This window comes from Seriola aureovittata, chromosome 23 (genome assembly GCF_021018895.1).
Source record: "Seriola aureovittata isolate HTS-2021-v1 ecotype China chromosome 23, ASM2101889v1, whole genome shotgun sequence".
Lineage (NCBI taxonomy): Eukaryota > Metazoa > Chordata > Actinopteri > Carangiformes > Carangidae > Seriola > Seriola aureovittata.
Window position 1 is genome coordinate 6,995,970 of NC_079386.1, and position 12,376 is coordinate 7,008,345.

The window sequence follows — 12,376 nt, forward strand, 5'->3', positions numbered from 1 at the left end:
AAATCAATAAAATCCTGAAAGCACTAGTCTATCTTAACAATTTTTGACTAAACATAAATTTTTCTGTTTGAAAAGAAGAGTGAATAAATTGGATCATTCACTTTCTTTACTTTTTTTATTTGTTTACTTAGTCTGTTTTCGCCGCGAATGCTCAGCACTGCAAGGAGAGAGTGTAGAAACTGAAAACACAAGTGTCCGTTCATCAAACAGCTATAGACAGATTTTTACAGATGGGTGGTACTTTACTTTTTCAAATCTGTGCCTCCTGGCAAACATGGATTTGCTGCTTGTGTTTTTGGACATTTGCTCACACCTCTCTAATTTCATTCTGATGTTTTCTTTTTATTATTTACTTTGCTCAAACTGGGCGTATGGTTCATAACATGGCAAGGCTCTGATTATAAGAATAATCGGTGATGTGGCTGGATCTCATCTGAGGAGCTTGGAGTGAGACGCCTGGATTGGTTAAATTGGTGAAAATGGTTGGAACACCAATCAGATTGATTTGCTCAAATCATCAGTGTAATTTGTGTAAACCCGCCTAGTCTCAAAATTGTGATGATAAACTTTATTTATATAGCATTTATACAGCAATTACACTCTGCTTGCAGCTCCCACTGGGTAAAATTAAACTGGAGCTGAGACATCCCAAAGTAGAGTTTTGAAGGATAAGTATGGAAAGCGCTGGTGTTGATATACCAACATGCTAATTTCCCTCATAATTATCATGTTTTATTCGGAATGGAGCCACGTGTGACTGAAAAACAAAGAACAATCCATTGAGGGTGATCTTAGCAAAGCATACTAATTACACTAGATGATTGTATATTGAGATTTTTTTTCTTATCTAGTCTTCAAAAATAACATTTATATACAGGTGCGGCATTAGATTTTAGTCAAATTCCACCAAAGCTTTGCAGAGATGTAACAATAAAATGTAAAAATTATGAAAACTAATGAGAAGGAGCTGCAGCTAGGGTTTTACAGTGCAGCATCCTGCTTCATAAATCAGTGAAAATCAGTATGTGAGAATATCACATATTATTTTGATGCAGTGGTGACTCTGAAGTTGGAAAAATACACAGATTCAATAAGTTCCAACATTAATAGTTATTAGAAAAGCTGTGCAAAAATAGCCATGTCTGAGGACGTTACCAGAGACTGGATTATCAGTTGTTATTGTCTAGTAAATGAAGAACAAGCAATAAAACTAGCTATTGAATTGTTTTAAAAGGTATAAAGAGCAGCACAATGCGTTTTAAAAGGTGACTTTGCACACCACAGTACTGATTAAAATGAAAACATTTCTGTTCCTAGAAGAGAAATGGTTCTTTTGGCAGACTAAATGTGGAAGTCCTACATCAAAGATATGGCTTGTACCTTTTTAAAAGCTTTTGAGTGTTGTTAAAAACTGACTTATCCTTGAATGAATAACAGTAATGATCCCTGTACCTCAAAGATATGCAGCAAGAGGTTTCAGGCACTATGCTTTCTGTCATAAGCTTTTTTCATCTCATTCCACTCAGTATTACTTACTTTTGTTCCATTGAACACCATACTGTGCTATGTGATGTATACTGTTGCATCTCAGTCTGGCACACTGACAATTTCATTATTTACCCAAGACCGTGATCATTTCCCTAACCTTAACCAAGTTGCATGAACGTTACCATTTAAACCATGATTTATTCGCTGGTAGCAGATACTGTAGTGGGAAAACAAATGAAATGCATTGATGGTGAAAATTTACAGACAGAAATGAGCATGGAAATTGAACTGTTCTGATCCATATTTGTCATTATGTTAGCACATTATTTACCTAACACCTTCTCTCTGTTTATTCATATTGTAATTTTACCATTGCTATTTCTGTCCAAGTTATAAATGTTTATTGCATATTTGTCTGTCCTGGATGATGGGTCCCCTCCTCTTTTGCTTTATTCGTGATGTTGTTTTTTTCATCCAAATCCAAGGTCTGAGATCAGAGGGAGTGTGTGATGCTGTAGAAACTGTAAAGTCCTTCAAGGCAAATTAGTGATTTTTGTCTGTATGGATAAAACTGACTTATCTTGGGTAAAGACCGTGAGATACGGTTGAAAGCTCAGAAAAAGCTTGTCAGTGGATCATTGAATCAAGATTACTTTTGAGTTTGTTGAATTTTTTTGAGTTTTGCAAATCTGTTCAAAATGAATCTTTTCTTCTTATGTTAACAAGAAAAAAAAAGATCCTACAAACCAAATTAATTGTGTATTAATTTAACTTTTAGGTGACAAGGCATATGTAATGTACTGTATACAGAGTGACACATACAGTATAGCCCAATCCCATCACTGTCTGCTGGTTATGTGTGAATATATAAGATGCAGTCTTCTGTACACTGTATGACTGAGCTCAGCAGGAAGATTAACATCCGTGCAACCATAAAACTGAGAAATCCCTTCATATTTATGTACCTGACACTGATTGAGTCTGATTACAGTGTTGTAGAAGAGAAAATGGTCTTTTATGAGGTTAGGCTTTCAATGTATCCCCCTTGATTAATGACCTAATTATTACATTACAGATAAATGATGAAAAAGACCCTCCTCTTTCCACACAAATAAAACATGATGCTTGTTCTTTATTCATTTTATGTAGTCATATATGCGTGGAGAGAGGATGGGAGTTTTCTGTTTCTTTGGTGTCATGGCTCATTAAGATGAGTGAGTGCTGCTTCTTGAGTGTTTACACAGTTAATTTTATGACTTGGATAATTCAGTGCAGTAAAATGGGTTTCTTGCCATGTTTTTTTTTTTTTTTTTGCTGCAGGTGGGATACGAGAACGCAGGGACTGTGGAGTTCCTGGTGGACAAACATGGCAAACACTACTTTATTGAAGTCAACTCCCGACTCCAGGTTGAACACACGGTCACCGAAGAAATCACTGAGTAAGTGGCAGATGTTTTCAGGTGTGAATGGGTTTAGACCTGTGGGCAGCTGGATGGTTGCAGCGGGTGTGTGTGTGTGTGTGTGTGGTGTGTGTGTGTGTGTGTGTGTGTGTGTGTGTGTGTGTGTGTGTGTGTGGTGTGTGTGTGTGTGTGTGTGTGTGTGTGTGTGTGTGTGTGTGTGTGTGTGTGTGTGTGTGTGTGTGTGTGTGTGTGTGTGTGTGTGTGTGTGTGTGTGTGTGTGTGTGTGTGTGTGTGTGTGTGTGTGTGTGTTTTACTGGGTATCATCTGTCCACAGACAGGTGTGCAGCTTCAAGGTTAGATGGCTCCCACTCTGTAGAGAGAGTGAAGGTTGGAGGTATACAGGAGGTTGTTGGCAGAGTTGAGAAAAGAATAGAGGTGATAAGTATGTGAAGAAGAAGCAAGAAAGGACAAAAAAGAAAAGGAATGTGGAGAATGGACAAGCTGGGGAAAGACGAGATTGACTGAAAGCTGACAGGTACAAAGAGATGGGTGTAAGAGAGATTGGGGGAGAGAGCTAGAACAGGTGGAATCAGTGAAGAGAAAAGCTAAAAGATGAGGTCAGAGAGAGGGTGAGAGACAATGGGAATGAAGAAGAGGTGAGAATGAGAGGATAATGAAAGATATAAATAGCATTCCGCTCCACCGATGACCTGTGAGATTTGCTCAGCTGAAACAATACAGATGGGTCTCACACTAATACACACACAAGACATAAACACAAAACTCCACACAGGTACAAGTGTATAGGCTCTTCAGTCACACCCAGACACCATAACTCTTTGTTCAGCACTGATGTGTGTACATACAGAAAACTACAATTACACTAATTCATATTTGAGTTCCTGCATAATCAGCTCAATTAATGAATTAAGCTGACAGACTAACAATCAGAGCAACTAATGCAGGAAGATATGGGCAGGGGGGAGGTTTGCATGGCAACAAAATGATTTCATCTGTTGCTATGGCAACCACACATGACAACTCTGTATGCTATATTTTCTTGCTGTCTTTATCAGTGTCTACACTCTTGTTTGGGTTCTTTCATCTCTTGTCTTTGTGTACTGTTAAAAAAAACACAAAGAAGCTCTTTGATCAAATTGCTATATTTGCATTGCACCAGAGTGAGATAAATCAGCCGTGTAACACTGACAAAGCTCATGAGTAAACTGATATCCAAGTGAGTGAAAGTCACAAAGACAAATATGAGATGCATAACATTTATCATCAATGAAAACTTGGCACAATTTAGGTGACCTCTATTATATATTTGTCTTTGTAAGCCTGGAGTTTCTATGTTTCTCTGATTTATCTGAGGTTATACACCTGACATTTGTTTTTCATTTGAGTTTAAAAACATGTATGTTCACCCACTTGTTACATACTTGGTCTGGACTCAGGGGTGACAGTGGCACCTGAGTGTGCCCAGAGTTGAGCTCAGTTAAGGAAATATGGTATTTAAATAAAGTGCCATTCTCAAGCAATAACGATAATATTTTAGGACATTGGCCCATAGTGCTATTAGTGGTCAAAAATTCGGAATGGACAAGGTGACTTGATATACAATAGATATTAGACATTAAAGGGGAAAAGGTCTTAAATTAACAAATAATCTTAATTTCTTACAAATTTTTTATAAATAATGAATTCTTCCTGATTAGATTTTAAAGCAAACGTAAACTCAATATAGCCAAGGTAGCTGTATGGTAGGTGCTTAGCATTTAAGAATATCATAATAATATCATACACAGATAATTTTTTATACCGGCTTTAATTCATATAACACAATGTAACCTATTTAAATCAAAGTTTTCTTTTCTCTTATCTGTTATTTTCTGTTATCTCGCTGTATAAAACTTGAGCAGAGCCATGCTGTGTTGGTTTTTATGAAACAATAATATAGGAGGAATATAGGATATTCATCATAAATCATGTATTTCATCTATATATAGCAGATAATATTGCAATGTAAACTTCCCAGGCCTTTCTCTTACTGCTATTCAATACGGTGTCATATCTAATATATTTGGAAAAAAAAGAAAAAAAGAAAAAAAAGGAGGATAAGGGACACTGAAGAACTAGGACAATATCATACTAATATTTTCATCTACTTGCAATTCACCAAGGATGTCATGCGCCATTATTCGTGAGAACAAAATGAGATGGGGAAGGCTCATGCCACCTCTACACTCCCTCCATTTGTTCTTCGATATCTCTCCTCCTTCTCTTGATGCACTTTCCTCTCAGAGTGAAACAGCTTTTGAACCTGATTGTGCACATGCATTGAGATACACTCAGGTACACACTCACCCTGTGGTATTATGCTCCTATCACAGAGAAAATAAGTTGATAGAAAACCATGCTCGTGTATTACAGATTCCCTCCCCTCCAGCCCTGCACCAGTTTGTCATATCCTCTTTGTCCTGAAGAGAAAACCTCATATCACTGTGGAAATGTGACGTCTTGGGGAATTGAGGTCATTTGAATTGGCAGGAGTGCAGTAATTACTTGAATCTGGGCAGCGTCCTGCATCAAACGGCACATGTTGAAAGTTTCAGCTGTCACAAGCAACACTTTTCATTTGCACAGCTTTCATGTCATGCTGAGGTTTAACTCTAAGCAGCCACAGCTGACAGCGGGAAAGAGAACAAGGCTCTCCAACAGAAACGCAATCTGCACCCATCTAAATTGTAGGGGAAATGCACTCTTTACAAAGGGACAAGTATTACATTTGAGTGGAAATGACAAGAGTGAAAACCGTACTTTGGTTTTATTTGAACATTATGTCCATTAGTTATTCAGCTATTCGGTTTCACTTGGCTGCACTCTCACTCTCAGAGGTGTGTGAGCACATTTGCTCTTGCTTTCAGGTGTTTGAAAACTGACTGTGTTACTGATAGACTTTTTAGCAAGGTATTTTTCATACCAAGTTGTGAAACTCCCTTCTAAACTTTGCTGTTCATTCCCCAGCCCTCCTTCCCACACCATGTTTCATCACTTTCATCTATCCTGCCTAATGTATTTTTCATCAATCATTCTCCTCGATCCCTGTTCGATTTGCTAACTTTCTGTTTCTTCAACCTGGCTGCATTTGAGCAGGAGTTCTTCTTCTGGTTCTTCTTGTGTGGCACACACACCCAAATTCTAGAAGGTTTTTTCTTAAAGATAATGTTTTTCTGCATTTTTTGCCTTTATTTGATAGTCAACAGTGAAGAGGTAGACAGGAATTATGTTAAGTGGGAGTGAGTATGACATGCACCAAAGGTCCACAACCAGAATTGAACAGTGGACGTTGCGGTTATTTGGCATGTGCTGTAACCATTTAGCCACTGGAGTGTTGGAAAGGTTTTTTGGATGTCGCTCCACTGGCTGCCATTCCAGGAAGCCCATCATTAGTGTGTATCTGAGTAACTGGAGTCGTAGTAACCCTTTCAGCTTCTCCCACTCTCCCTTAAACTACTTTATTTTTTCACTCCTCCTCTGCTTGATCATTCTCTTAAAACTGCTTGAAACATGTCATGTTTGTTTTTGACTCTTTTATTGCTCTTATGAATGAATTATGTATTGCTTTTTTCCCCTTTCTACGTGCTTGTTGTTCTTTCCTTCTTAATGTTCTAGCCATCTCAGGTGTTATTCTGGGTAGGCCGATGTCTGTGGTTTAGGTAGTTGGTCCACCACTTTGGTTTAGAGCGATATATCTTAATATCAGATGAATTAGCTTGAACTCTGGAGCAGACACACTATGCCTTGACATTGGTCAGGCCTCCTCTCAAGGATGCAAGATTGACACTGTCAGTTGACTTTGTCCAATACTAGCTATGAACACCTGTGTGCAGGTTGGGTCAAAAGAATCTGCCTCACAAACTTAAAGGTCAACTAACTCCTCCACCTCCTGCTATCTCAGGCAAAAAGCTACAGACAGCCTATTCCCGTACAAAGAAAAACAAATACTATCCATATAGCAACCTTCACCCTGGAAACATAATTATCATATTAAGAACCAATCACAGTCTAGATGGAATTGAAATATCCAGAGCACTTGATAATACCAGGTGTAAATGCAGTGCTGTGATCAGATGCCATTATCCAGGTGAGATATCCAGATACAGATCGCCTGTTATTACCAGCTGTAATTGGCTCTTAGCCTTGTTTTCCCCTCAATTAAATGCTCTCTGGAACAGATTCACTCACTTTGATTTTGCTGTGTGCACCTGCTTGGCATCCAGTTTGAAATAACTGTTACTAATACAGTGCTATCTCGTGAGAGGTTCAGTGTAACATACACAAAGGTATCAAAGTCCCCTCTCCCCCCCTCTCAGTTTAATCCATTCCCTCTTCCTCCCATCCATCCATCTCATCATGTCATTCCTCCCTCAGGCCCTCCCCTTCATCTGTCTGTCCTCAGCTGACTTGGTGCATCCGTCTCTCCACCTCTGTCCATTCCTCCATCCACCTTTTCTGTCTGTCTTCCTCGCGCCATTGCCTCCTGTTCTGTCTCCCTCTTTCCTGCTTCCTTCCTTTCAGCCCTGTCAGTTTCTCCCTCTGTATCTACTGCTCACTCTGTCACTCCTGTCTTCAGCCCCCCCCCCCCTCCCTTTCATCCTCTCTTCTCCCCTGTCTTTGACATCTGTCTATTCATTCATCTCTCCGTCTCTGGCTGTCCTTCACCTCTCCTTTGCCTCATCCACTTTGACTCATAAGGCATCTTTTCTTTGGCTTTTTAGGAACATGTCCCTCTCCTCCTCACTCTGTCTTCCTGCCCCCTCCTATCCTGCTGTGTTGTCACACTCTACTTTTGTCTTTTCTCCTTTGCTTCATACTCATGTGTTAGTACAAACACCAACCAAAAAAAACAACCTGAAAGAATGACTTTGAAGTAATTAAACTACATTTGTAAAGGTAGCTACACATGCCATTAAGCTGAATCCTTGGTGTACAAGCTTGATCTGTATTAAGAAAAAAAAGAAAAAAAAAAACTTCCTCCATTACAATCAAAATGGACCCCAACTAATGGTGACTGTTCAATAGTCCAATAGCATATGGGACTTTTTTAAACAAGTGACAATGTGAAATAAGGATTCTTTAATTTGACCAAGTGGGACATTTTACAGGTGAAGAATGAACTTGTTTATAATTTAATCCAACTTGAAGGTCTGAACAGGTCCAATATTCATCAGCATGATGCTCCAGCATTTAACACGCAGCAGAGGTATAGAAGTACAAGTAACAAACCTTGAACAGTTCACTCCAAAAAACAACCTGTACTGTACTGTACAACCTGTTCACTGGATGTGACAATATACTCAAAACATTAAGTTTACATGCAAAACAAAGCAAAGGTTTTTTTGATTTGGATTCAAATGGGATCTTTAACTTTTTGATAGCAAATCTGTTCAGATTAGCGCTTGTATTAGATATATTGACACACCTGCACTACTTCTGATATAGCTTTTATTTGTGCAATTTTTTTGTCATTTTTTTGGCAAACATATAAACAAACCACAAATCTTAATTTACTTTACACAAAACCACATGTCTTCCTCCTCCTCTCCCCAGCCACTGTTCCTCGTCTCCCCCTTTCACTGATGCTGTTCTTCCTTCGCTGCTGCTCTTCTTCCTCCATCCTCTCTCTACACAGCTTTGATTGTTGTCACATCTTTCGCTTTTCTACAACGCTGGTAGCTTGACAAGGTGGTATCTTTTTGACTGAGAAGGCATCCTCTCACTTTTCACTGCTCCTTTTGCTTCTCTCTCTCTCTATCGCTCTCCCTCCCTCCCTCTCTCTCCCTCTCTCAGCGGTGATAATGGATGTGCACACAAGTGTCAGTGAGAGGAGGCAGAATACCACAATCTATAATCAGAATGAATGCACCCCCACACGCACACACTCTCTCATTCACAGAGGCACACAAAAACACGCCCCCGTATTCAAAAATTTTGATGTCCAAAGGCATCGTCGAAGACACATACACACACTTGCACAAGGAAAAGAAATTGCGCAGGAACATTATGTGAATACCTATTCATCTGTCTTCCAGCTTTACTGAATTCCTGCACAATAGAGGCAATTCTGTCTGATGTGTCTGCTGAGTGTGTATGCGACAGACAAAATGTGAGCTACATGTAAGATATATTTTGTCTGGGAGGCATACCCTGTGTGTGTGATGGGGATGCTTGTATAGGAGATGCTCGTCTGTCTGAAAGGCATAAGTTTGTGTGAGACAGGTAGACCACCTCTGCATTCAACTCCAGCTCTGCCTTTGAACTTCTCTTCTCTCAAGGTTCAATTTGTCCATAATTTAGCTGTAAACGATCTTTCCTTTTCTGTGTCGAGTGTGTGTTTCTCAGTGATGCTAGTGTGTGTGTGTGTGTGTGTGTGTGTGTGTGTGTGTGTGTGTGTGTGTGTGTGTGTGTGTGTGTGTGTGTGTGTGTGTGAGTGTGATGTAGCTGTCAAGGGACATTGCACATTTTGTTAGATTGGTGGACAGGAGTCCTTTAGATCCTAAAGTGATGTAATTATACCCCCAGGCTCATGCTGTGTTGTGTGTACGGCTGTATGCTGAAGATAGTAAGGGGTTGTGTGCCTGTTTGGATGAAACGGCACAAGGACAAAAGTGTTTCTCCTTTGTGTGGATGTCTGAGTGTGCATGTGTGAGGGACAAATGTCAGGAGGCAGAATCACTAAACTGCTACTTGTGAATGTATGTCAAGTTCTACCTTCAGATGTGGCCCACCAGGAATTCAGAGTAATTTAAAAAATGTCCATCGATTCTGTGATTATTTGCAAGACTATACACTTTGTCCAGTCGCCGCAATATTTCCACAAACGCAGAAAAAAGTCTGACAAGTCAACTATGTTAACATCTCAAAAACCGTTTATTTTTCTAGAGTTTTATTTCTAAGGCAGTGCTTATACTCAGGCTCTGCATCGCCCCATCAACCTCCATCAATTCAAATCTCAGCTAACAATTTCTAAACTTACACCTAACCTGATCCATGCCTAACCTTAAATACCAAAGAACAAACATTTGATTTTTGAAGATTGTTTGAAGCACAGTAAAGGCTGGTTGCTCAGTCTAATGTGGATAAAACGTCCCTCAGGGATGTTCTACTTCCATCTAAATACTGTAGCTGCAGGAACACTCACCAACCACTCTCAGTAACGTTCAGGTAATTACATTGTTGAATGGAGTCTGGTTTAGTTTTATGCTTCAAAGTTGAGTTTAAACATTTCCAAGGTCATGAATGGGATTTGAAACTCAACAACACGGATGAGAAATCCTTGAAGTGATCAGAATTTTGGTTGAAATCTTTGTAAGTTGGAGAAAAAGACGATCACTGGCAGTTCAGATGTCTAAGGCAGAAGTAGCTTGATGCGCACCAAGGAGAAAGCAGTGCACAGCCAGCAAAGGACTCAGAGTATCTGAAGATGCCTGGTCCTACAGGGCGTATATATTCCTTGGTATCACATGGTTGCAACACTCTTCCGTACCTTACCGAAATATGTTGTCTAAACTTGTGTGTGAAGACTCTATTGGTCACTTGCCTGGCCTGGTCATTGTCACATGTTCTTGGCTGATTAATATTATATGTGTCTTGCTCTTTACCAACTTCACTCATCCTTAACTAGAACTGGATTTGGCTATTTCTCTCTAGGTTTATGCTTTTCCCTGTATAAACGTATCTATAAGACTTTGGTTACCCTAGCTACGGAGGATTAACATGTATCATTCTAAACACTAGCATTCAGAATAAAAGCTAAACAGTGAACCACTGTCTAACAATGTGAGCTTGTTATGACCTTAACTCTTGGAGTGCAAGGCCTAGGAAATAAGAAATTGCCACTAAAAGGAAGAAAATTCCTTTGCAAAATTAAATGTGGAATATCTACACTTCTATGACTACTGGGCAAACTCATGTGAAATGCTCGAAAGCTCCAGACCTGGAGGTGTGACTGCTCTAAATAGTCTTTTTTACACACACACTGTATGGTACTGGGAAGAAAATCCAGCATGCATGTTCTTTGTGAGCATGCTTAATGACTTTTGAAATTAAAACAGTTTCATTTACCTGTTTTCTGATCCTTGGTTACCCATTGTAATGTCATAAGAAAACAAAATCCTATATGTGTGATGAAACTCAAGTTGAGCTCCACTTGCCAGCCTTTTTTCAAATCTCTTGATATTTATTAATGTGCAACAAAATAGCACTTAACAGTTCAAAATTTGTGCTGTAGCAAAGTCAGTAATTTTAGGGTGCAGTAATCTGAAAAAAAAATCACTACAAGACTCTGCTGGGTACCTTTTTTAATATTACCCACTCGTAATAGCTTTTCTGCTGATCTAGGAGTTCAAGCACATTCTGAGCTATAATAAGTTGTGGGCACTTGTGTATTATATTTCAAATGAGAGTGACATGACATGATTTACTAACATACATGGTATTGGATATCTGCAGTTGAATTTGTCTGGGGTTTTTAAGGACACACAAAAGTTTGGATGGCAGCCATGAAGTTTTGGGCGGCACCTTTTTATTTAAGTTTTCTGGCCAGTTTGTTTAGTGGCAGGAAAAGTAATGCATCTGAAATCTGGTCTGCCGCAAGATAGTAATAAATAATATGTTCCCATAGACAATCAACACATTATTGAAGACAAAATCTCAAAGGTCATTAAACAAACTGCTTCAAATCCATCATAGGGACACTGGGTGACAGTGACTGGTTGATGCTCATTTTCAAACAAATATCCAATAGAGCCTGATTTACCGTATTGACAGTCTGATGACAGACCTAACAATAAAACAGTCCCTCTGAAGTGCAGATAATAATAAACGTGGTCATGCATGCAGAGTTAGTGTCACACTTTAATCATTTCAGGTTAAGGGCAGCCAGTATTGATTACTAACAGTCTAATATTGATTGCCTTAATAGTAATGTTATTAAATAACCTGCATAATATCCATCATAGTGAATGTGTCATCCACATATACAGTGAAATGACAAATGTCTAAGTCTAATTTGTAATTAAAAAAAGAAAAGAAAAAAAAGTTACTGTCAGTTTTGTTTTAGAAGCATCGAACCACTGCCGTGAATCTACCTCACTGTTCTGTGTAAGTAGGGCATAAATGTGTGATAATATCTAATATTTTATGTTTAAAACTGTGATTTTTGCTGGTTAGATAAAAAATGCTATCATTACATCCTTTGTTTGAAATAAATGAATAGTCGGCCATGTAATATTGGTGTTTGGAAGTGCGTGTATTTGTGTATTGTTGAGAGAGAAGAGAGGAAGAGTGCTGCAGAAAGACGCTGTGATTACATTTAGCTGTAAATATAAAAGCTAGATGAAGAGATGAGGCAGCTGTCATAAAGTGTGTTGTTTTTAGAAGCGCTGCATAAAGATCGTGTGTGTCTTTAAATCTGAAAACAAGGG

General features: G+C 38.9%; 1 protein-coding gene across 1 annotated transcript in view; it reads left to right on the plus strand.

The window, feature by feature from the left end:
• Positions 1–12,376, plus strand: part of LOC130164121 (pyruvate carboxylase, mitochondrial-like) — a 293,836-nt gene that overhangs the window by 53,999 nt on the left and 227,461 nt on the right. Inside the window, exon 10 of the mRNA XM_056368580.1 lies at positions 2,809–2,927. Coding sequence (XP_056224555.1) covers positions 2,809–2,927 — 119 coding nt within the window. The remainder of the gene's footprint in view (positions 1–2,808; positions 2,928–12,376) is intronic.